Source organism: Fringilla coelebs (assembly GCF_963513975.1).
Source record: "Fringilla coelebs genome assembly, chromosome: 16".
NCBI lineage: Eukaryota > Metazoa > Chordata > Aves > Passeriformes > Fringillidae > Fringilla > Fringilla coelebs.
The window spans coordinates 16,175,870-16,202,055 of NC_140042.1; the positions used below are offsets into that span (position 1 = coordinate 16,175,870).

Below are 26,186 nucleotides of genomic sequence, written 5' to 3' on the forward strand. Positions count from 1 at the left end.
GTTTAGCACCAGAGATCACAGCTGCCACATTATTTCTCACCTTTAGCACTGCAGTAAGATACACAGTTAATACATTCTCCCCCCTCAAAGCCAAACTGCATATCTAGGGAGAGCATATAGTTCTCATCTTGATCCAAGTCCCAGAACCTAAGGCACACAAAACAAGAGTGTTAACAATGCTTTTCTTTCAAGTGTCTTGCCAAACCCTGTCAATAGGATGCTGTACATGGCATTAACTTATTATTTCCACAACACCTAGATAATTTAATTTTTTAAATTAAATTGTCAGAAGCTGCCTGGGGAGTGTGAATTTCTTAACAATCTCCTTCCTTTTCCTTTGAGTTTTTAATCTGAAACATGTTTTGGGATATTCTCCTATGAAGAAAGAAGTCAGAAGCAAGTGCAGCTTTAAAAAAAATGAAAGAAGTGAGGGCCAGTTGCAATTTTCTTCCTCGCTAGTTATGCTTCTCCTCTATTTTAAGAATATTCCTGGGTTAGTCAGTAGTCCTTTGGATTCCAGATTTATTTTCTAGAACTAAATACTGCCATGAAGCTATTCCTTCTTGATACTTGGTCTTTATTGCATTCTCACAAAATGAACAAAAGATTCTGTTTGATAGTAGCAGACAGAGGTTCAATAAAGGGAAATACTGATATTAATGGAAAACTCCCACCCTCCCAAAAGGAGGAACAGGCAGAGCAGGTCCTAGTAAAGACAAGGAAGAAAAGATTGCAAAAAAGGTAAAACTACAGAACGCAGTAACATAACAGAAAAGCAACATACTTTGAAGGATTAGGGAAAGAAGTAATTGAAATATTTGTCTTATATTACAGTAAAATAAACATCCCGAAAAGTAAGCACTTTTTTTCTGGTTGCTGATGCCATGAGTATCCTAAGGATCAGAAAGTAACATTGGCAAAAACAGCAAAGGGGCTGTATTTTCATGCAAAACCCTCAACTGGCTTTATTTTCAGAATAAACCAGTAACAGCATTCAAGGAAGGAACAGAGTAGGTTGCACTGCCTGACAAAATAAAATACCTAGAGAGAAAGCAAGCCATAAATTAGTTTCTGTCCTTGAGAAAAAAAAAAATCATTTAATTTCTCCACTTATTTTTACAAACAAAATTAGGAAATGTTGGGAGTTTTTCATTATTGGTAAAAAAACCCCAACCAACATTTCAGTAAAATACTCAGTTCATTGCAGACTGTACCTGTTAGCTGGCCCTTCTCAGGGGCAGCCAGAACAACTTTCATTCTTACCTGATGACTGTCTCACCTAGTGCTGTAACAACCAGGCTATGGTCTACTAGAATCATGTCTGCAGAATGACCAGTCTTCCCACTCAACTTCACCTGTCAACCATAAGCAAATAAATCCATTTAGAGAAGGTCGGAGGAGCATGCTGAAGGACACCCAGCCTCTGAACTGCACAGTTTGGCTAAACAGTAAAAATATGAAAATAACTAGACCTATCTGTCAATTCAGACAGACATATTCAGACAGTGAATTCAGATGATTCTGACCATGATCACCATAAAATGCATCAAGACTGCCATGTATAAATTTAAGAAAAGAAACCCTGTAGTGGGTTAATTAAGTAGATAAGGAGAAGTATTTTACTGTTGCACTAGAACTTCTCTTAGAATTAAATAAAGATTCCTTTAAAATGTGACATTCCAGATCTTACTTCTAGTCAAACGTAAGTAATGATCAATAAGAAGTGGACACTCCTGTAATACACAAGTGTCCAGCGTTTTTCTGTCTTGGATAAAAAGAAAAAAAAAATCTTAGAAAAGTGAAGGTTTGGGGTCTACCCACAAGCAGCATTTTGTAATAGCACAGGGCAGGGTGTGAGACATCTTCTCTTTAATTTCCTCTTTTAATTTCTGGAGAGCCTCTGTCAGTCTTTCCACTGAGGAGACACGGGCCCGTAATGGGGTGGAGATAGTTTCTTCATGTATCTGGGGTTTGGTAACCAAATAGTCCATGTTTTGTTCTCCTTCTTTCCATGACATCACTCCCAATGAGTTGGCATATGACATCAGCACACTCTGTAGGAATTTCTGCTATTTGTTTCGCAAACACTGGATATTGTTTGGATTAGTAAGGAATTGCTCGTTATTTGAAAATATCATCTCCAGCACAGCTAATTCTCTCAGGTACTAGATACGTTGCTCCATAGTGTTCCACTTGTCTCAGTGCACTAAAAGGTCATCCTTCCAAGGAAAACCATTCTCTCACATTTGACAGGAGTTGCGTCCAGAGGCTGAGAGTTTCTGGTCCTTTCCCAATCCTTGCATCCCAGGACACGGATCCCAGTTGCAAAGTGTCACTACCATATAATTTCATATCATGGGCCACGATAGCCCAGCATCAGAGCACCCAGGTCACCAGGGGCTCACCTGATTGGAGTGAGAAATCTTTTTGCATGTCTCACAGCTCACTCAGGGATAGGGTTTGGGTGATTATCTCTGGCCCTGTCTCTTCCTCCTGTTGTGAGGGCCCTGCTTCCTTTTCATCACTCACTACATGAACTGATTTGGTCTTGGATTTCTTCTTCTGAATACAGGCAACGGCTCTTAGCACAGGTTGTTCTTGTAGGTAAGGTGCAGTTTGAATGGCCATAGTGCCTGTTGCTTTGCTTTCCTCCTCCTCCCTCTGAGGGTGCTGTATAAAAACAAGCAGTGTCCAATAAATAGTAGCCAGGGTCCAGTACATTCCATAACTTCACACCTCTCTGGAATTTCCACAGCACTTCTCTTTCAAACACTTTATCAGGGCTCTGCAGTTGTTCAGGGGTGAATTTCCAAACCAGGAGTAGAGCACTCTTTCAAAAGCTGGCCCATTTTCTCCCACATGCCACACTACTAATGACTATCCATCCCAGGACATGTTTCTGGACAACTTCTCTAGAAATCTCAGAACTAAATCTTAACATGGTGTATACCAGACAGAGGAAACCTAGTAGACATACCAAACAGACACTAGAACCACAGAGCTCCCTACCTAAAACACAAATGCTTAGATCAAAGTTATCTCCATCCTCTTGAGCCTTACCTTGGGCACCAATTAAACGTGGTGGCTTAACACCAGCAAAAAATTAAATGCCAAATAAGCTATGGCCCTTCTCCCACCCCTTCCTGTAAGGGAGGGAGATGTGCAGAGACTATGGATTGAGATAATTTACTGAAAGCAAAAAGCAATGGAACAAGAAACACAAAGGAACAGCAATATGAATTTAAAAAAATATCCAAAACCAGAAGGTGTTTCAGCCACAAAAAATTAGTTTTATGTGGCTGCTGAGACCAAAACCAAAATGGTGGATGCTCCCCATAGGTTGCGTCCACATGACTTCCCCAGGTTCCTGCATGCTGTCGCAAACAAAGGCAGTATGGCAAGAGGCTTCCTGCTCCTCCCAGGCCAAGACAACAAAAAACAATGGTAAACAGACCCTCCTGAAACTGGGTCATCCAAGACGGGTTGCACTGCAGCCCTGCTGGGCTCAGTTCCACGCGAGTGCCTGCACCATTGCTTCTACCGCTCCGCCATACTGGGGGGCGATCCTACAGGTTGCTGACACTTCCCTGAAATTCTGCTGCACTCCTTTTGGCCTGGCTTACTTAGCTGGAATGGGCTTGGCTGGACTGGGCTTGGCTGGGCACCTTCCCTGTCCTCTGCCTACAGTCTCCCCTTGGGGCCGCCATTCAGCATACGTCCGTTCCGTGTTCTGCTGCTTTCCTTTCAGCACCATATCCCACAGCTGCATCTCAGAGAAAATACAAGAGGGTGGATGGCAGGGGCAGAAGACAGAGTCTGCAGGGCTGATGCCAACAACCTTCCCATGAGAGAGAACAAGGCAGAATGATGCCCACTTAATGGGGTGTGTGTGTTTTCTCCCCGAAAACAGTGATGATATAGGTGGTATAGAATAAGTTAGCTGCACCTACATGGTGCTAAGCACCACCTACCTCTGCAACCAGGACAACTGGACTCTCCAATTTTTCTCTAATTCACTAAGAAACTGAAAGTAAGTGTAAAAGAATTAAGATAGGGTCAAAATGAAAAGAACTATGAAAAAACAGGAAGACAAGATGAAAACCATCTCTCCAAGTTCAGTACCACATCATTCTATTCCACTTTTAGATAAGCTCTTTTTGCTTCGTCATCAACACATTATCTGAGAAACAAATATGAGAGTTGATTCATTTGAAAGCAAAATAGTGATAATCAAAAAACAAAACCAAACAAACTTAAAAAGAATAAATATTGCAACTTTATCCTGTAGTATGACTCTTACCTTCATGAGCTCTTCTGCCTCTCCCTCGGGAGAAACTGCATGTAAGGACAACTGCAGAGTTTCTGTTATTACAAGTAAAACATCTCTTTCCTCTAGCAACAGGAGCTTTCGGACCAGACTGTCTGTAGACAATACCTGCCTTGTCTTCCCTTTCTCATTTACATAGTGCACAGAACCTGTAGCACAAATAAACAAGGTGCAGATTTTAGTTGACATCTTTTAGCTACAAAAGCCGAAGTTGATGCTTTCTACCTTAATAAAACATTCCTCAAGTGCTGAAAATGTAAAAATAACAAAAATTCTTTCATTACCTAGTTCCTCTCAGAATAGACAGTACAGTAGCTGACCAGAGCAATAAACCAAAACATATTTTTCCCCATTTAGAAAATCCAATGGGGAATACTTTAAATAATTTTAAACTGCAAATAAACTTTCTGTATGAATGATAGCGTCTGAAATCTTCAGCCTTAGAAAAAAATCTGTGAAAGAAGAATGGCAGCTAAGAATTGGTTCAATTTACAGCAGAGTTGAGAGGATGGAAAACTGTGGACCTGAAGTTCTTTATTGTTTAGGAAACACTGCACCACACACCAAATTCAGCTTTAATCCATAATTTGACTGGCAAATGGGACAGTGTTTTTCTAAAAACACTGACATCGGTGAGTAATGCACCCATTAACATTTCAAAAGCTATTATAATGTCATTAAGTTGTATAATCATAGAATCACAGAATCATTAAGGTTTGAAAAAACCTCTAAAATCATCAAGTCCAACCTTTGATCAAGGAGCACCACACCCAATAACCATACAATGAAGTGCCACATCTAGTCATTTTTGAACACTTCTTGGGATGACCACTCCACCACTGCCCTGGCAGCCCATTCCAATGCCTAACAACCCTTCCTTTGAAGAAATTCCTTTCTCCAGTCTGTTCTCTCCTAGCACAACTTGAGGCCGTTTCCCCTTGCTCCTTGCCCCCTGGGAGCAGAGCCCAAACCCCCACCTGTCTGAAGCCTCCTTTGAGGGAGTTGTGCAGAGCCAGGTCCACCCAGAGCCTCCTTTTCTCCAAGCTGATCCCCCTTATCTCCCTCAGCTGCTCCTCAGCAGACTTGTGCTCCAGATCCTATCCCAGCTCTGTTCCCTTCTCTGGACACACTCTAGCCCCTTAAGATCTTTCTTGTCATGAGGGGCCCAGAATACAGGTGCTTCAGCAGCATTCAGCACAGGGGCTGGTCTCTGTGCTGGGCCTGTGGCCACGCTATGGCTGATCCCAGCCAGGTGCCATTGACCTTCCTGCACAGCTGGGCTCAGGTTCAGCTGCTGTCACTAGTACCCCAAGGGCCTTTCCTGCTGGGCACTTTCCAGCCACTCTCCCCCAAGCCTGGAACACTCTGTGGGGCTGCTGTCACACAAGTGCAGCACGTGGCACTTTGCCTTATTGAATCTCATACAGTTGGCATTGGTCCACTGCGTGCACGGGTTTAGGGAGCAAAACCCCCAACATGCAGTACAGTTGTTTGCAAGTGGTACTACAAAAATCACCCAAACCAATGTCATTAAAATCTGACAGATCACAAGCCACATACACATAATTTCTTAGCAAATCACAGTACTATATAAGGGCAACATTTTACACCACCGCAAATCAAAAAAACCTATTAAATTAAATAGCATCTTCCCCCAAAAGCTTAAGTAGAAAACACAAGTGTATAAGAATGAACATTAAGAATCCACACTAAAATGTTAGAGATATGATCTGATTAAAAAGAATGTTTAAATTTCCAGTTTTAAAATTAATCTCTTTTTAACTCTCTTGCCACGAGCAGGGACAACTCCCACTAGTCCAGGGTGCTCAAAGCCCTGTCCAGCCTGGCCTTGAACACTTCCAGAGACCCAGGGGCAGCCACAGCTTCTCTGGGCACCCTGTGCCAGGGCCCCACCACCCTCCCAGGGAACAATTCCTTCCCAATATCCCATCCAACCATGTCCTCTGACAGTGGGAAGCCATTCCCTTGTCCTGTCCCTTCAGGCCCTCCAAAGTCCCTCTCCAGCTCTCCTGGAGCCCCCTTAGGCACTGCAAGGGGCTCTGAGGTTTCCCTGGAGCCTTCTCTTCCCCAGGTGAACACCCCCAGCACTCCCAGGTTGGCTCCAGAGCAGAGGAGCTCCAGTTCATGAAGCTTCTCCATGGCCTCCTCCGGACTCATTCCAACAGCTCATTCCATGTCATTCCTGTGTTGATAATCCCAGAGCTGGAGGCAGCTCTGCAGGTGGGGTCTCACCTGATTGGGGCTGAGGTGCAAAATCCCCTCCTCCCCTGCTGCCCATACTGTGGGATCAGCCCAGCACACAGGGAATTTCTGGGTGCCAGCACACACAGCTGGGGCATGTCCTGCTTTCACTCACCAGCACCCCCAAGTCCTTCTCAGGACTTTTGGGAGTGACAGCAGATCACTACTAGATTAAGAACTGAGTCCAATACATATGCTCAAAGCAACTCAAGCAATGAGGCTGCTCACAAGGAACAGTCAGACAGTATCATTTGATTGAAATTTGAGAAGTATGACAAGGAGGCTGTCTTGGGGTGACTTTATAATACTGTATCCCCTACCTGCTTTATGCCCAGACACGGGTTCTGTAATTTTTAGCTAGGTCCGAGAGAGGGGGAGAAGCCGGGGGAGTTCTTTTGGCATTTCGTGTTCAAACACAGATTCTCCCCGAGTCTTTCTCAGGAGAGAAGAGTTAAATTATTTTGCTTGCAGCTAGCTTCTTTTGTTAGCTGAGTCAGTAAGTTTTTCCCGGGACTGTGGCTTCTTCTTCTGGAACTGTTCAGCTTTGCTCCAGTCCAAAAAACTCAGACCATTGCGGGAGCCCCACGCCGCGGCCCGGTGGGGGGAGGCTGCAGAGACAGCCGGCTGCAGGCTCCGGGAGAGGCCAAGCAGGACTCTAAAACCTACCAGCTTTCTCGGCAGCGACAAGGTTTTAGTAGCGAACATTATTCATTCTTGTTCCCGTGCTTGCGTGCACTCTGTGTGTTAAATAAATAATTTTTTTCCCTTTTCTCCAAGAAATTCCTTTCGTTTGATGGGAAGAGGGCGTGCAGCAAACCTGCCTTTTTTTCAGAGGAGGGGACGCCCCTTTCAGGACGTTTCCTCCTATCTTGTCTCAAGCAGAGGCCCGAGCCAGGGCAGCCCCCGCAGGACACCCAGCCTGTCCCTAGATGGGGCTCTGCACCATCACAACAGCGCCTTCCAAGGTGAGGACGGCGCGGGCACCGCTCCTCAAAGCTTCTCTCCTTGTATCTTTACGAAGCACCTTGTGTCCATTTTCCATTTAAATGGTACCCTTCTAGTAAAGAGGCTTGAGTTCGCACATTAAAAGAAGATACACTGCAAACCAACCACGCAGCTGGCCCACGCTCCTCCTGCAAACTGTACTGGGGTAAATGAGGGGTGTCAATTTTGGTACAACGCTGAATCAAATTGTAACGGAGCTGCAGAACCAGCATAACTGAAACGTTTTCAGAACAGTTAACATTTGAATCAGCAGGATGACTCGAATCACCTACCAGAAACACCCATTATGCAACTTCTCACACACATTCTGGCTTCAGTTCAGAGAGAGCAAATTACAGAGAGATGGCATCTCAAAAAAATTTGGGGTGGGAAGAAATTTAGCTTAGACCAAGCTAGTTCGCAGAAGACTAAAAAGGATAGGAAAAGATAGGGAAGAGTAAAAAGCAAAGAAGAAGAAAATGCAGAGAAGAATCTACATTAGGCAGCAAACTAACAAAACAGATTCTCAGACTTTTTTTGTTCTGTAAGACTGAAGCATCATTTCAAAGCATGAGAAAAAAAGTGAAAAGAAAATTGAGAATTTAAGACATATGTTTTAGCAGAATTTGCCTATTTATAGAACAAAGAACCCACAACACATGCATAATTTTGAAGCTTCACACAAAAGCTAATTTTATCTACACTTGTGTGTTAGAGATTGTTTTCCTCATACTCACTTCTTCAGGAACCTCACTAACCCAGTACCTCTGGTGACCTTGTGAACAAGACCACCCTGAATATTATAAGATTTCAGTAGTTTTAGTCATTTCTTACCAAACATTCTACAACTCCTACAGAATACTCTACCCTATTGAATATATGAATATGAGGGATGTATGTATGCACCAAAGGTGTCAGATATATGAAAACAAGACTATCATGCACTGACCTATTTTGAAGCTCTAAGGAAACAACTTCCCAGCCAAATGGAAAAGTGGTTTTGCTCTTACCATCTGTCAAAGCGATAAAGAAGGAGAATCCTTCCTGGACTGCTGTTTTCAGAGGCGGTCCTATTCCAGTTTTCTTCCAGTTAAACATATCCAAGGCTTTCTCATCACCACTCACAGCTGCTTTTGCCAGCTGTACAAAGTCCCTGCAAAGAGAGATACCTCATTCCCAATTCTTTTCATAACTGTAGTTTCAGTCTCAAAGAATAGATAAGCAGTTAATAAAGCATATTGTATAAAGAGAACAAAGATGTTTCATACTCTGATTGTAAAAGGGGCAAACTCAAAAAGATACAAAACAAAATTTCAAGATTAGTTTTCATTTGCATTGTTTCACCTTTTTTTTCAAAATGCATCACTATTTTTTCAGAGATGTGAAACAGAAAAGCCCAGACAAGGAAAACTCCTATTTTTCACTACAGCTGCTTCCTATTTCTTGCTTGGACAGGAAAGAAATAATAATCTTTAAGAATTTACTTTTAATTTAATTATTTTTGACAATGACATAATGATAATTGTGTTTCCAGTGTGTTTATGGCATTCCACAATCAGCAATATTGCTAATTAGAAGAACCACAAGACAGAAGAGTCAACAGCAACGGACAGAAGATGTGGAGAAGAGAAAGAAGTTATGCACACAGAGCCAGCTACCAGAGTGGGAAAAGAGCTTGGAAATATAGTGCAGTTAGGAAAAGAACGTTTTTTAATATATTTTAAAATAGTTCATTTGTGGGTAGGACTTTGTTTCTGTGGAACAAGACAAAGACTTGGTCTAGCAGAGCTCTGATGGGGCCAATACTCACTCGCTAGGAGAGGGTGGCCGAAAGACACAGTGCCACAAGCATTTCCCATACTCCTGCTTAAGCAGGGCAGGACCCTGTGCTCTGCCCCGATGGTCCATTTTCCACAGACACAAGACACCGTGCTAGAAAACGACAAGTTAATTCATTACCCTTTGCACATAGATGAGAATTCAGACTCAAGATAATCACTGCACATAAAAATAAATGTTTTATTGACAGAGCAACACCCTTCCTTTTGTTTAGTTGACACATACAATTAATTATACCCACTTAAAAGTAAGCCACAGGGAATCAAAGTTATCTTTAACATTAAATTATTTGCTCCTTTAAAATCAAATTATCTAAAAAAAGCTTGTTGGTCCTATCCTCTTTTAGTCAAATCACACTGCCACAGCAATTACATGGAACAGTCTTGGTTTTCTTCTGCAAGTAGCAGATGTAAATATTTGTCTTGATAACATCCTTTCCACATTTTTTCTTGCAAGTTGTCTGATAGCTTATTTTTTAGCAATTGAAATAAAGAATAGCAGAGCATATGCATCCCTCAGTAAATGCATATAAAACTGACGTAGATGAGCATGGGTATATGATTAGACATGTAAAGTCACAGGGTGCAGAAAGACTAAGGGCAGGATTTTTTCATTTCTGGAGCTTTCCTCCTCTTTCGGAGCAGACATTCAAGAGCTTACTTTTAGAAAAATCAAGAACTTACTTTTAGAAAAATAATCTAGTAAATAGAAAAATCATAGATGCTAAAGAAAGGAAGTCTGGTTAGCTAATTAACTCAACAGTGGTCAACACAGGCCAGCCCTGAGCCTGGCACAGGTGCTGACATAACTCCCGCCCTGCAGTGCCAGCTCAGGAGCAATAAACCCTGGTGACTGGAAAGAATGGAGACAAATTCCAACAAACTGACTTACAGTATATCCTCATAGTTGGAATGCTAAGATGATTATTTATTGTTGTTGTTATGCTAGTGCTTATGAAACCAAATTGCATTTAGGAACCTTCCATGTATGCACTACACAAAAAAACCCAGGAACAATTTTCAATATCAAGTACAATCTCATTTTATTTCATTAAGATAGACAACCACAAAGTGGTATTAGAATTTGCTCTATTTTTATTTATTGTTTTCAATGAAGTATCATCCTTTTCCTGGAAGTGAAAGACTGGTAGCAGTGGTCACTTATTCTTCACAATTCTAACTGAAGATGCCACACAAGATGCAGCTGAGGCCTTCCAAAGTAACATTTTCTTCTGTTTTTCCTAAGAGTCAAAGTTCTAACTTCTTTTCAACAGTAAGATGGCAATAGTTATACCATCCAAAACTGTTTATTAAGTGCTATGTGTCTTGCAGCTTAAAGAATGCCACTCAGCTGTGCAACTGTGACACTGCTGTACTCCTGTCCCAAGAGGACACTTGCAGTTCATAAAATGTTTGCTAGTTACCGCTGAAAATCACAGGATCCTATGAACCAACCTTGTTGGTTCCTCCTCTCCCTCTTCCATCATTTATATGCCACCAATTTCCAAGGATCCCAACTAAAACAACCTGCACCATTTAAGCTGGAGGAAAAGCCTGCAGCCTTCTAAAGCTGCTGACCTTTGTTCCACCTCCTTCTAGATATTCCACCCCATATCCAGATAACCTACTTGCACAATCTCAATTCTTAGTTTGGAGCACATGAGATTGGAAACAAAAAAAGACTCACAACCTCTCCTAAGTCATACTGGAAAGTATGCAGAACTCATCTGTTTTCAAATTATATTTTTAAAGTACACAGAACATTGACCTTATCATCTATCTAAATGTCCTTACCAAATGGAGATATTCTTTGATTCTATCCTATAACTTCCCAATAATTTTTAAAAACCCAAAGCTTTAGCTTTAGTTATTTGGTATGAAAGCAATTTGCTTTACAAATAGGCTTTCATTATAGAAAGCACCTAGATCCTCTGTGTGATCAAAACGTAGAAATCATTCATGTTATTTTTACTTAAAACAAAGTAAAAGCTTCTGATTTTTACAGTATTCTATTCCAACTTTATGCAGTTATTTTCAAATAATTTTCTTGCATTTCAGGATGCACAATGACAGAAATCCTAGTGAAGACAGAATCATAGAATTTGCTCAGTTGGAAGTGACTCACACAGATCATCAAGCCCAACTCCTGGCCTGCACAGACAACCCAACAATCCCACCCTGTGCCTGAGTGCTTGTCCAAAGGCTCCTGGAGCTCTAGAAGCCTTGCAGCTCTGAGCATTCCCTGGGGAGCTTTCCAGTGTCCAACCAGCCTCTGGGTGAAACAGAAATTTAATCAGGATCCAAATATTTATCTTCTTTCTCAAGAATTTCCACTAATAATAAGCAGAACATGATCATGGCAGCACTCACCTAATGGAAGTTTCCTAAAAATAAACCCTCATGGGAAAAATATTAAAAATAAATGTATAAACTATTGGATAATATGTAGAAAATGAAGTATATCTGTGCTGCACCTCAGCCCATAGCATAGTGACACTGGTTTGAAATCAATTTGAAAAGTATTTTGTTCGTAAATGTAAGCTCTGTCTTTATCAATGTATTGTATCATGATTAAGGCCTCAGCTACACTGAGACGTGTCCATCTTTTGCCTGGGCAGAACTTTCTCTTTTTATATCTTATCATAAAGAAGATGATAAATCTTTTTACTCAATTTTGAATTTCTGCATTTCTGTCAAATGCAGCAGCAGAACTTTACAAACAATGAATTAAAATAATTTTTTCTTCCCAATAAGAATATTGGGAATTCTAACATATAGGTAAGAGCAGAACTGAAATTCTTGGGCAAGCTCAAGTTTGAATCGGGGAAAATATAGGAAAAAAAACATTTTTTTCTTCATTGGTTGACTCAGGAACTGGCAAAATCAGAATCTTCTATGAATACTTAATCCTGAATATTCAATAGCTACTTTCTTACTTCACTATTTAAAAGGGCAACCAGCTCATCAAGAAATAGAGTGTCACATTTCCCAGTCAATTTGACACAATTTTAAGGCATTCATAAAACAAGAAAAAGAGAGATTAGGATGGGTTTCCTGTGAGCACTGCTTTGCACTCAGTATGGATGAATATGTTGTAGCTGGAATTTGTTTCTCAACAGCTGTTCTTGAGTCTGCCCTAAAAGCTATGCATGGACAGGAGCAAAAAAATTCAAATGGTCTATACCTCAATTACTCCATCCATGAAATAGCCTTAAACCTTCATCAACGCTCAGCACTCACTGAGATCCAACACAATTTTATTTAAAGAAAAATTATAGAACAAAAATTCTTTAATTGTAGAACAATATTGTAGGAAAAATTAAAATACTAAGACTTTATTTTATTCTGCAACAGTTTTAATTTGTACCTAAGGAAAGGAAATTTCTCTCCCACACAACTCTTCCTCCCCCATGGATCTCCTTTCCATGATCAGTTCCTATTACAGAGCTTCCAAGACTGTGTTCCACATCGAACCCACATCGCATTTCAGCTACTCACCCCATCCCCAGACACAAGGCAGGTACCACTTGTACTCCAGCTCAGGACTGTGATTTTGGCACTGTGATTTGGGGGTACAGTGTGCTGCTCCTTGTCTTGCTTGTTCAGTATCAGAACTCCTCCTGTCTCCCATCCTGATGCCAGAATGGGTCTGGAAGGGTGCCAGGCAAGTAATGTGACCTGAAAGCTTCTCTCAACATGGGAATCAGGCACATGTTCTCCCTGCAAACAGAAATCAGTGTGAGCTCAGTCCAGTGGCAACTCAGCAACCAAACCTTCCAATTCACAAGCTTTCTCTCCCTATAAAGGATATAACAAGGCTTCAAGCACATTTCAAAGTAAAAAAAAATTCCAGCTATTGAAAAAGAACAAAGCACATCACTAAGGACATAGAATACCTAATGCTTCAACAGCTCTTAAAGACAGATCCTCCTTTAGGCATGGTTCACAAGAATATTTCATGTGAATCATTTAACCTCTATAAGTATTTTTCCATTTTTTAAACTTGGATAACAATTTTTCAGAATACACTTTGAAAAGTGTACATTTTATAGGCTATCGTATTAAGAGACTTACATGTTTCAGAAAGTCTGCTGCAGACTTAGATATCTTTTAATGCTACTTCTCTAAAATTATGCAAACCAAAGTCTTACATAAGGCTCTCATGTAAAAGTTAGAGTATGCAAAAGAAATATCTGTCTGCAGGCAGAAAATCAGTCCAGCCTTGAGGTGGTAGAGTGATTTGTTCAATTTCCATTTCTTAGTATGTTCTATTCACTTAAGAGTTAAAAAGCAGCAGCAGCATCTGTTCGTTTACATACAAGCCTGAAATTCTCACACTATGAGAAGAAAAAAGCAAATCAGCAATCATCACAAACAAGACTTATAGACTGTAAACATCAAATTTCAAAGGAAAGATCAATTTAATTTATGAAGATCTTTTTAAAAATACATATAATGAGTGGCTGATGAATCTGCCATGTTCTGTATAGCACACGACATAGTAATTAAAACTCAGAGATATTTCAGGAGGATAAGTAAGCCTGCAAAAACAGAGATCAAAAATGTGAAGTTTTAAATTAGAATAATGATAAAGGTTGCTGAGAGAAGCTGTGTGACTTCTCACACATCTCACATCTCTGGAAGTGTTCAAGGCCAGGCTGGATGGGGCTTGGAGCAACTTGGTCTATGGAAGGTGTCCCTGTGCACAGCAAGTGGCTGGGACAAGATGATCCTAAAGGTCCCTTCCAATCCAAACCATCCTGAAATTCTGTGACTTTATATCTAGAGAAAAAGCAAAGTTGTTGATTTTTCACCTGTTCCAGGTAGATATCCACACAGCCCCCACCTGCTGTGCTGATGGAAGCAACTGCCAGGAGTGGATGAAGTGGGTGCCATGCTATATGGGAAGGGGAGGCAACAGAATCAGGAGCATCTGTTCGATGATCCACGTACACAGCCATAAAAACAGGAGCTGACTCAGGCTGCACACCTGTACAAGAGATAAAAATATTTCTCTCAGGTTTGCTTATGCAGATAATACATATACACTACATATATGCTATATTATACAAAATTTATGTACTATACGTAATGACATATATATGTGTTAAAACAAGGGCGAAAATAAAACTACAGCATCATCTTGTTGCATATACTACACAGACATGAGAATATCAGAGTGGCATTTAAAAATAAAAGGAGAAACACTGAGCCTCACACTCTGTAGATTCACAGTGTGCATAAGCCAGTACCAAGTCTCTCACCAGTGGCTTGCGCTGGTCTGCTTCAAACGACTCTGAAATAACTCAGTATTTACCAGAAAGCTACTTCCAGTAGCTTCATATCCAAAGATGTTAATTAATGTACAGACTGAACTCTTTTATGTTGTTAAGTCTCATGTCTCAGCTTTCAAAGTAAATTTCAACAGTTGTCACCACTTTGGAGCTTGTACTGTTGAAATCACACTATCTGCTATTTATATTGGAACTGTTACCAACATTTGAATGAAAAAAGTAAGTGCTGATGTTGCACAGAAAAGAACATGAGAACAAAACCCTTTTCAGTGTTGTGGGTCAGAAATCGAGGGCGTCGCTAATAATTTGTAATAATTTATACCCAGAAATGGTCTTTGGATTTGTGTCGTGGGATCCTGTCAGCTCAGTTTCAAAACAAAAACAGCTGGAGCAAAACACCTCAAATTCCTACCAAATAATCAGAGAGTCATAGAGTTCAGTGGGTCAACTGGCCCATCTCCCTGCTCAAGCAGTGTCTTCCCAGAGCACATAGGATAGGATTGTGTCCAGACAATTCTGCATATCCCCAATGAGGGAGACTTCTGAATCCTCTCTGGAGCATTCAGTGCCTATTCAGTGCTTAATCACCCACACAGTAAAGAAGTTCTGCCTCATATTTAGATTAAACTTCCCGTGTTCCAGTTTCTGCCCATTGCCTCTAGTGCCATTGCTGAGCCCCATGGAGCACAGCCTGGTCCATTCTCCTGAGCCTTTCCTGCAGACACTGACAGACAGGGATGAGGTCCCCTCTCAGCTGTCTCTTCTCAAGGCTCAACAGGCCCAGCTCCCAGAACTCGACACAGTGCTCCAGATGTGCTTCCCCCGGGCTAAACAGAGGGGCAGGATCCCCTCCCCAGCCCACTAACAATGCCTTTCCTCACACACCCCAGCCTCCACCATCTTGGCCCCAGGGCACACAGCTGGTCAAGGACAGCTGGTGACACCCAGGTCCTTCTCCACAGGGATGCTGCCTAGCAGGGCAGCCCCCAACCTGGACTGGTCCCCAGGTACAAACCCTGCCAAGACCCAGTGAAAAACAAAACAAGACCTCCAGAAAACAACACAAACAAACAAATATACACACAGAAAAGCCCCCAAGCATGAAACATTTAAAAGACTGCTGTGACATTTAAGGGGAAGAGATGTTTTCTTCTGCACAGGTAAGCCATGAGTTCAGAATCCACAGGCACACACATGCACAGCAGTGAGACTTGCCTAAGCCACCAGCACGTAAAATGGGCATCAACAGACTCTTACGGTCTCTCTTCTTTAAATCTTTTGTCAGTGCCTCAAATAACTAATTTGCTGGGCGCTTAATTTAGAAAGGTGGGTAACTCAGTTCAGTAAACTGGGAGTCCTGTATCTTGCCTCTGACACATACAAGGAACAACATCAACTACTGGATATGAGAGCAGACAAGAGCAGTCACCCTAAGGACAAACCATTTCATCTTCCAACAAGATCCACTCATTTTTATCTGTACAATCCTTCAAAATCCTCAGCGTTCCCAAAGTGGCATTGCATGGGTCCAGTTTTATCACCACTCAAAAAAACCCAACAAACCATTCAAATAAAATTTGGAGTGTTTTTTGTCTTGATTTCATGTATTTTAAAAGTTTTCTTACATCTCCAGTACTGTTCCAGAATTCTGTGCCCATACTACTGCTTTACTCCTTATTTTATCTGTTTCATTTTCCTCTAAGAGAGGAAGGATTTAGTCCATATTTGACTATGAGCTTTAGATGGCTCAAAATTTGAAATAATAAAGAATTTCCCTTCAGATTAAAATAAAAATGTAAGATGCCTAAATGAAAACAAAGCTACATTTCATATGAAATACCAGTTTTATCACACAAGCCATACAGCTGTAATGTCTTCTCTATAGCCACCATTTTCTACTTTTAGTTGTTCCTTGCAGCCGTAGTTATCAGTATTAGTTATTATTATTCAGGTATTTCAGTCCCCTTCAATGACAGAAATAAGTTTATCAAGCTTCCAAATTGCATCTCTTGTTCAATTCATTAATTTAACTTTTGGAATTAATAGACAGCAAGAAAAAATTTTCAACCAAAACTGTGTATATTTAGACTTTAGTAACACAAGACTCAGTGATACTGTTGTGTAAATTATGGACAACCCCAAATATAAAATACTCTACACCATCACAGTAACTACACAGAGTTGTGCAGCAGATTGCTACACACAAATAAATAAATGGCTTACATAAGTGGATTACTCAGTAGTGTAAAAATAATTGAACCAATATTCATTTTCTTGCTGTGATCTTGGGAATTCATTACTCACATGATTACTGCTAGCTCATGTATTTACATTGCAGGTTTGACAGCTGCCTCTTCAAAAAAGTCTTCAAAGAAAGAAAAATAAAACCAAGTAACACTGCCTCTACAAACTATTTTGGCATGTTCTATTTTTCCAAGGCTTCAAAAAAATAAAATTTCTGAAAAAGTTAACCATTTTGTATTTTGGAATAGAACATGACCAAGCCCCCATACTTGATCTCAAAGATCGAATTAGGTACATCTGACAGACACTTTTGAAACAGCCCACAGGCAATTCTTAAAAATGGTTAGACCTCATGGAATCGCAGCATGGTTTGGAAGGGACCTTAAGCTCATCCAATTCCACCCTCTGCCACAGGCAGAGACTCCTCCCACTGTCCCAGGCTGCTCCAAGCCCTGTCCAACCTGGCCTTGGACACTTCCAGGGATCTGGGGGCAGCCACAGCTTCTGTGGGCAACTGGAGTTCTGTGCCAGGGCCTCAGCACCCTCACAATAAAACTTTTCTTCATTATGCCTAAACTAAAGCTAAAGCTAACATGTGCCAGTTTAAACCATTAGCCCTCCATCCTGTCTGTATCCATCTTTCTTACAAGATCCCATAAAGTTCTTTTTAAGACAACTTCCTTGTCCAACCATCCAGAAGCCACCCTGACCATCACTCTTTCACCACCTGAGCTGGGACTGAGGCCCCTGCACAGCTACACCTCCACACCTACACAGACAGACCAGCTTTCCTTACCAGCTCAACCATAGGTTTCCCATAGCAGTCCCAGATGTCTGGATCATTAAAATAATTTCATTTTGGTGCAATAACAAAATTACAGCTCGACCTGGTATCTCCAAGGAGGAATGTTAAACAAAGAAACCCACAGGCTTTTTTTTACACCCTTTCAGTCTAAGGGTGGGGGGATTCTGGGGGTTGTCAGCTGCTGCTGAGTGCCCTCACCTGGCTGGGCCACAGGCCGCCATGCCCCGTGTTATGCAGAGAGTCAGCAGTTCACAGCCTCTTGCTCTGGCCACCCAATGCTCAACCTTGGGTTGCACTGCAACTGCACCCCAAGCTCCCAGCACTGGCACTCAATGGATTCCTAAAATACTAGAAGGCCACAATGAGGTGCTCACAGAGCCTTCTCTTCTGCAGGCTAAATACCCACAGCTCTCCAGCCTGTCTCCAGAGAAGAAGGGCTACAGACTCTGGAGCATCTCCGTGGCCTCCTCTGGACTCTGTCCACCAGCTCTATGTCCTTCCTACGCTGGAGCTCCACATGAAGAACTCACCTGAGCGGGGCAGAGGAGCAGAATTCCCCCCTTCCCTGCTGCCTACGCTGTGGCGATGAGCCCAGGACATGGGGGTATCTGGGCTGCCAGTGTGCATTGCCAGGTCATTTCCAGTCTTTTACACACCAGTACCCCAAATCCTTCTCCTCAGGACTGCTCTCAATCTGTTCATCCTTCAGACTATACTGGTAATGGAGTTTGCGCCAACCCAATGCAGAACTTTGCACGTGGCCTTGTATGAACTTCATGAGGTTCACAGAGATAAACACTACAGACAACATTAACAACTGCAAATGACAGCAGTGAGCCAGAACAAGGGCACATATTTCACAAAATAATATCAGGAAAAAAATATATGCTATTCTGTCTTTGGGGACAATACTTTAAAAGCTGCTTTTATGTTCTGTCACATGTTACAGAACATTTAATCGAGGCTGATAGCAACTTGGTTTGCTGTACCTGTGGAGCTGTGGACTCATCAGCCCCCAGACACCACACACATGGTGAAAGGGGTCTCTGTCCAAGCTGCCTTAACAAGACTCTCCGGCAAGGCTCAAGTTACCAAAGCAAAGGCAAAGGTCTTTCCTTTAACCTCTACCTATGAAAAATACTGGTTTTAAAATCTGAAATTGTTTAAAAGAGCCAGCCCCAGAAAAAAACAAACAAACAAACAAACAAACAAACAAACAAAAAAACCAACAAAATAAAAACTGCTCTGTGCTACAAAAAGATGGTTAATGACTGTGTACAATCTTCTCTAAGTAGAAAAACAGATGAAGCAAAAACCCGGTTGAATCCTGCCCCCGCACAGAGGGAGAAGGGGTGGGGATCCTGTGCCAGGCGGAGCCCCGGCTCTGCTGCCGTGGGCAGCTCCTGGAGTGCACCGCGCCCTGCGCGCGTCCCCCGTCCGGGCCACGATCGCCGCTGGCCGGCACAGAACAAGGGGCTCCACAAACTCCACGGCTCCGAGAAGACAAACACGCGGGCCACGCCACCACGTTCTCGCCCGCGGGCGGACTCGGCCGCCCCCGCCGCTAGCAGCTCAAGCGCCCCTTACCTCCGGCCGATCACGACCAACCCCGCTGTCGTGGGCCGGGCCCAGACACAACCATGGAGAGCCGGCCGACACTCCGCGGGCTGTTGCGGGTAGAGCCCGCCGCCCGCTCTCCCCTGCCCGTGGGCAGCGCCCGCCGCCCTCTCTCCCGCCCCCGCGCTCACCGCCCGCGCCGCAGGCCGCACTCGCTCCGCGATGCTTTGCGTTACCCCGACAACGGGGCGAGCCGCGAGCGGAAACAGCCGAGCGCAGCCGAAGAGTGACGGGAAAGGCCGAAGCCACCCGGCGGCACACGAAGAGTGGCGGAAAGTGACGAGCGCAGCGGCTCCGGCGGCGGTCCCGCTGCGCTGTCCCCGACGGTCGCGGAGGCGTCGTCAGGGTTTGGTGGCTTGACCTGTGAGGAGCTTTTTCTACCGCAGGTGATGGACTGTGCCGCCGTCCCCAGAATCGAGATCCTTCCCCAAACCCTTCCGATCCCCAACGCTATCAAGCACCTGCTGTGACGGAGTGTGACCCAGCTGAACCTGCGTGATACAGAGAGGCGTATCGTGACCGTATTTAATTGTACCGCCCAGAGCTCAGCGGCTCTTTCAGCGTTTTGGGGGGAAAAATTTTTAACTTAACGACTTAGTCTTCCAAGTAACATCTAAATGAAGACAACCCGTAAAGCTCTCCTACCACCCTACACCTCCTCGGCACGCCTACAACCCATGTCAGGTACAGCCCAGCTCCATTCCCAGCTCTCACCTCCGCTAGGCCTGCAGCCAGCCCCGAGAGCCAGGTTTGCCTAACACCTTCAAAAAGCTTGAAAAAATTCAAGACCAAACCCTCAAAGCCCTGTCCTACCCATAGTCATTTGTAATTCCTCTGAAGTCACAACACTTCTATGCAAGCTGATGAAAAGCAGCCACACCTGGTACAGCTACAACAAGCAGCTCCTGTATATTTCGAGGTTGACTGGCCATGTGTAATGTGTCATTTATGTGGTGCTTATAAGTTTCCTTTCACAAATATGCAGGGACTCTTGTGAAAGAAAAAAAAACAACAACAACACACAAACACACACACACAAAAAAAAAAAACCAAAACAAAACCACAACTCTGATGTGGTAGCAAGTTGAAAAAGTTCACATTGAGAGACACACAGTACAACACACTGTATATCTGCTAGAATTATGGGCAGCGTTCAAGTAGAGAGGCAAAACACTGGCTTTAGACCTTGTTACAAGTGAGCAACTCCCATAGACCAGAGCAACAGAACTGACAAAGTCCTGTTTCCTGGAGCTTTTTATCTTCTCCCTCTACAAGGCATCAGCTCTAACAGTCATTTATGGCATCTCTCTGTGGTGGATTCCTTGAACATGCAATAGCCCAGTTAGCTCACTCAGGTGCCACTCCCAGAGTCAGAAATTCATCTCTTGCCTTTCCCGAGCCAATTGTTCTCACTGTAGCCTTGAGTTCATCAGACTAGAAGTTGAGGATTTGAACAGACCATGTGCAGATGCCTTGTTTCCTCAGACAACCAAGCTGACATGGAAAGTACTGAAACTGCATGATACCCTCAAGTCAGAAACATAAGCCAGCTGGAGCCTCAAAAAATTATCAAGTCTATCATCCCTTACTGGGCTGGAATAAAAATAGTCTAAACAACCCACTGACTGTCTCTGCTCAAGTGACCACTTTACAGCTCTCAGAATTGGCTGGTTCAATGTTGCACAATATTTTTCCCAATAACTACATATTTCCACTTGTGCAGGCTTAGCTGGAAATGAAGTTTTCCTGCCCTTCAATATTCAACAGAGAAGCCCTGCTTCTATGATAAATAGACAAGTGAATGTGGACTCCTACGATCTTAACATCTTCCCTTCTACTCATAAAGTCACATAGCCACAGAATGGTTTGGGTTGAAAGGGGCTTTAAAAATCATTTAGTTCCAAGTCCCTGGTATCATATAAGACACAGCTCCAAATCCCTTAAGTCCCAGGACTGGCTGCACTAAGTGCAGTTGCTCACAGCCCATTTCCTCCCTTCCCCTAAGGCCTTGACCTCACACACCAAGAAGAAAAAGTTGCACGACTAGGTGCTTCCTTATTCTGTAAGGAATATGGGATTAACAATAGCAGCCTGTCCTTCCATTTAAATCCTCTTACATGCATGGGAAAGAACTACTTTAGCAAAACAAAGATCATCCATTATTGTCTGCCAGAATAAACAACTTCAGAGCCTTTTAAGAAGAAATAAATCATTAATTAAATCTGCTAGCTTCTAAGTAATCTAAAAGGAAAATACAGAACATCCACTATATTGGTGGCTTTTACACCTAGGACCTTTGGAAAAAGTATTTCCATGCTATAATTTGCAGTGATCGTGCACATTAGATTCAAAATTTTAAAAATTAACAAATCTAAAGTATTAACTTTGTGCTTCTGCTGAACAGTTCAGCATTGCTTGCTCTATTTTCTAGTGAAAATGCAATTTGTTATTCATACCTTAAAATACACAGGATGTGGGACAAATCCAAGTTAATGTTTTTGCCTGGCCTGGAAAACCATGACAACAAACACTGGAAGATTATTTGCATTTTGTAGCTGTGCAGGTCTGTAAAAACAGAATAGCGAGGAAGGGCCGTGATCAAAACGGAACAAAGGGAAGCTCAAGTGTCTTTTGGTGTCTCACCCTTCCTCCTGCCTCTCTGCTCTTGTCCCACTCCTTTCCTGTCAGCTTTTCTCTCACAAACATTTAGACACATGAGCAATTTTACACCTTAACAGTCCAATGTGGCTATTCAAGCAGGGAAAGTTATTTACATACAGAGAATGGAAACCTTCAACCGGAGAGCTGAACGTAACTGCACATCTCTCTTCAAAGCACTATAGAAATACATGGTTGTGGAGATGCAGAATCCATTTCCTAACAGTATTGTTGAATTTGGTTCTGGCCAAGGAGGAAAAATAAACTATATGATCTTGTGTGAGAGTATAACAAAATTAGAAAATATTTTCTTTAAAAAAACCCCAAACAATTAAGATATAGGTTTAAATGCAAAGCTCCACACTGGAGACAAACCTTTTTTAACAATTCCATTTACAGCAGTCCACTTGGTTACTCACAAATACACTTTACAGCATATTTACAAGTGATATCAGAGTGCTCAAGGCATGTAACATTTCTACCATCTTAGACAATTACTTGCAACATACTCCACGAGAGCCCAATTTTCCAGAACTTGGACACCACCATGAGGTTTAACTACTTATGACTTTATTTTTAAACTTAAAAAGATTTTCCTCGGAAGAGGACTAAGGCACCCTTTCCTGCTACGAAAATTATAAAGATTCAAAAAAGAGGATGATCTAATGTTCTTTCCACAAACACGTTATTAAGGGAAAAGTATCTCATGCAGTATCAGTTATATGATTTTTTAAAAATTATCCTGGTGAGCAGTTAACGAGAATTCACTACATATAAGTATCAGTCCACATCAAGGAGCCCCCACTGCGAAAAGAAGAATGCCCAGCAGCAAACTCAGGTCCCGGGAAGGGCCTCGAGGGGGGGCGCCTGTTCCCAAATGCAGCCCACGAACGTCCCAGCTGCCCCAGGGAGAGCGCCCCCACGGCTTTCCTGGGGGTCCCGGCGAAGGGAGCCAGGGTCAGCGGTACCGCCGGCCCGACCCGGTGCCGCCGGGCAGCGAGCCCCGGCTCCGGCGGCCCGACCCGGTGCCGCCGGGCAGCGAGCCCCGGCTCCGGCGGCCCGACCCGGTGCCGCCGGGCAGCGAGCCCCGGCTCCGGCGGCCCGACCCGGTGCCGCCGGGCAGCGAGCCCCGGCTCCGGCGGCCCGACCCGGTGCCGCCGGGCAGCGAGCCCCGGCTCCGGCGGCCCGACCCGGTGCCGCCGGGCAGCGAGCCCCGGCTCCGGCGGCCCGACCCGGTGCCGCCGGGCAGCGAGCCCCGGCTCCGGCGGCCCGACCCGGTGCCGCCGGGCAGCGAGCCCCGGCTCCGGCGGCCCGACCCGGTGCCGCCGGGCAGCGAGCCCCGGCTCCGGCGGCCCGACCCGGTGCCGCCGGGCAGCGAGCCCCGGCTCCGGCGGCCCGACCCGGTGCCGCCGGGCAGCGAGCCCCGGCTCCGGCGGCCCGACCCGGTGCCGCCGGGCAGCGAGCCCCGGCTCCGGCGGCCCGACCCGGTGCCGCCGGGCAGCGAGCCCCGGCTCCGGCGGCCTTCGGAGAGCCGCGGCGCCGGGGGCAGCCCGGCGGGGCACGCGGGGCTGCAGCGCCGCTGCCCGGCAGCCGCGAGTATTGCACCGCGTGCAAAGCCCCCGCTCCCTGACCAATGGAATCCTGGAGCCCGTCCAAAGGGCTCAGCTAGATGCCTCTCCATTGGCTTTTCTTTCGGCCAATCAACAGCCAGATCTCGGGATTCACCCCGCCCGTAGCCGACACGCGCCACCGCCTCTTCCTCCGCGCGGAGCTTTCGTCACGCGCCCCGCGCCGCGCTTTGTTTGGCTCGCCCTGGGGCCGTGGCCCCGCCCCCGCCTCGCTCCCGCTCGCCGCCGGCCAATGGGACGCGTTGCTTGGAGGGCGGGGAGCGCCGGCGCTCTCAGCTGGGCCCGCGCGCCGCGGCCCCGCCCCCGGCCTCGGCAGGGTGAGGAGGAACCGGAACCGCCACGGCCGCAGCCCGGCCCGAGCCCAGCGCGGTCCCGAGCCCGGCCGAGCTTGGCGGCGCTGGGACCGTCGCTGGGTTTCGGAGCAGCCCGGGGAAGAGGTCGTCCCCACTGCCGCGAGCGGGGCTGCCGCCGCCAGCAAAACTGGGAGGGCCGCTGGGCTCCGCGCCAGCCGCCTCCGGAGCTGGCGGGTGTGGGCGCAGCCCGGAGGTGCCTGTAGCTGTGGGTACCGGAGTAGCCGAGGCAGCCGCCGGCGGAGGAGCCGGAGCGCGGAGGCTGCGTGACGGCATTGATGCGGCAGGTGAGGCAGGGGCGGCGGATGGAGCCTGCGGGGCGGGACGCACCTGGCCCTGGGGAGACCGGCCCGGCCCTGCTTGGCCCCTCCGGGCTGGCCGCGCTTGGGGAACGCGTCTCTGCAGCTCTTACGGGAGGCAGCGGAAGGACGGCCACGAAGGTGTAGACGACTAAAGTAGCTAGGCTGAAGAAATTTTCAGTTTAGAAGAAAAAGGGAAAGGAGGAAGAAGATGAAAACGAAAGGAGAAAGCAGCTATAAGGGGGAAACTGCACGGCTTAGGCAGAATGCTGGAAGGAGCCAGGAGTTGAGAAGTGGGGCAGATCCTGGGATGCGCTACTCGGGTCCTGTAAGGAGCTGTCCCCAAGGAGTGTGTCTTTGTCTCCTCCCCACTGATTGTTGGGGGAGGCCAGTGGGTGGGTGCATCGTTTAATTTGCAGTAATAAAACCAAGCTTGAAATTATTTAAGCCTTGCTTATGCAAATTTTTTGAGCACACACTGTCAGAATTGGAATATTTCTGTTCTCAAAATAACTAGAAACTGAAGGTTTTGGTGAGTAAAGAACCTAGTCTGTAACTAGGGACCTGTCAGGTGACTAAATAACCAAATTTCAGTGTGAGTTTATATCCACAGTTCAGAACAGTTTATTGAGAATTTTCAAGGAGCAAAACATTGGTCAACACAATTCTGGATGGATTCAGTGTTCTAGCTGAAAATTAGACAGAGAAATATAATTTTAGTAGTAGGAGTACAATTCATAAGCAGTAACTTGATGAATTTGTATGCCATATCGCGTTGATGCATCTTCGTTAATTTGAACCTTATTATCCTGGTGTCAACCTAATCTGTAGTGATTCCAGTGTTTGTGATATTCAGAATTTCCTCCTCTTGTTGGTTATCTTTTCCTTAGAGGGAAGCTGGATGGTGGCTCCTGCCATGGTGTCAAGGCAGCTGCATCCCACGTGCTGCTCCTTGGTGGGTGCTCTAACTGGTTCTTTCTTGGAAGTTGACTTCTTTTACATATGCTGTCAGTAATATTTTTACACTCTTTAGGAAAAACTAAAGCAGTTGTTGGCAGATAATGTGATTTAGTGTCTTAAGCTTGTATCCATATCTGGTGTTTTGTTTTAAGTATTTGAAAAAAGCCTTCAGAATTGAGAGGATTTGTGAAGTCAGCACAAGAAGTGGTCATCCCAGCAACTAACTTATCCCAGTGTCAGGTCTACAAGTTGCAGATGCCTTTGAAAGCCTAGGGATGCTCCCTTGGCACAAGAGTTCAGGGCTGCCCTGCTTGGCCAGGGTCTCTGCGTGGTCAGGAGCAACGAGGCAAGGGTGTACAACCGCTGTAGGTGCATGTGAAGTTTATTGCCCTCCAAACTGAAAAAAAAAAAAAAAAGGAAAAAGGGGAAAAAATGGGGTAGCATTAATTCTCTCCCAGCAGAGGCGGCGGGCAGGGGTGCTGGCCTGGGGAGCCGGTCCCTGCCCGATCCCGGTGACAGAACTGACAGGGCCTACAGTGCTGCCGTCGGCGGGGGCGGCGGGGTCGGGGCTGCCCGGCGGAAAGGAGCGCGGGGAGGTGCGGGGTGGGGGCGGAGGGGAGCGGGAACCTCGGGAGCCTCGGCCAGTCCCAGCCCCAGACACACGCACAGAGGAGGAGAAGCCGCCGCCGCCGCATCCAGGAGCATGGATCCCCTCCCCGCGGCGGGCCGGGCTGCGGCTCCGCGGTGAGGAGAGAGAAGAGCCCCGGGCCCGGGAGCCGCGGAGGGGTGGGATGGGATGGGATGGGATGGGATGGGATGGGGGAGCAGCACTTCCCCGCTCTGCTCTGCTCCGCCGGCCCAGCGGCTGCCGCTCCTCCGGCGCTGGCGAGCGCTGCCACACGCCCGAGTTTGGCCGGGCG

General features: G+C 45.2%; 2 protein-coding genes across 5 annotated transcripts in view; one reads left to right on the forward strand and one right to left on the reverse strand.

Annotated features, from left to right (window-relative positions):
• LOC311160122 (intraflagellar transport protein 140 homolog) overlaps positions 1–22,178 on the reverse strand; it is a gene marked incomplete at its 3' end in the record, with an annotated part of 44,175 nt that extends 21,997 nt beyond the window's left edge. The window contains exons 1-8 of the mRNA XM_084216604.1: positions 22,150–22,178; positions 14,226–14,401; positions 12,910–13,131; positions 9,384–9,505; positions 8,584–8,726; positions 4,301–4,476; positions 1,264–1,355; positions 41–147 (exon numbers count right to left, since the gene is read on the reverse strand). Coding sequence (XP_084072730.1) covers positions 41–147; positions 1,264–1,355; positions 4,301–4,476; positions 8,584–8,726; positions 9,384–9,505; positions 12,910–13,131; positions 14,226–14,372 — 1,009 coding nt within the window. The 5' untranslated portion in view covers positions 14,373–14,401; positions 22,150–22,178. The remainder of the gene's footprint in view (positions 1–40; positions 148–1,263; positions 1,356–4,300; positions 4,477–8,583; positions 8,727–9,383; positions 9,506–12,909; positions 13,132–14,225; positions 14,402–22,149) is intronic.
• Positions 22,179–23,974: 1,796 nt separating this feature from the next.
• CRAMP1 (cramped chromatin regulator homolog 1) overlaps positions 23,975–26,186 on the forward strand; it is a 49,217-nt gene continuing 47,005 nt past the window's right edge. For 3 of the 4 annotated variants that reach the window (XR_014616553.1, XM_084216688.1, XM_084216689.1), the window contains exon 1: positions 25,935–26,010. Coding sequence is in view for 2 of the 4 variants with exons in the window: in XM_084216688.1 (XP_084072814.1) it covers positions 25,970–26,010 (41 nt within the window). In the remaining 2 variants the exon portion in view is untranslated. Of the gene's footprint in view, positions 24,295–25,934; positions 26,011–26,186 lie in introns of those variants that run through there. The other variant, XM_084216690.1, reaches the window with a different exon arrangement.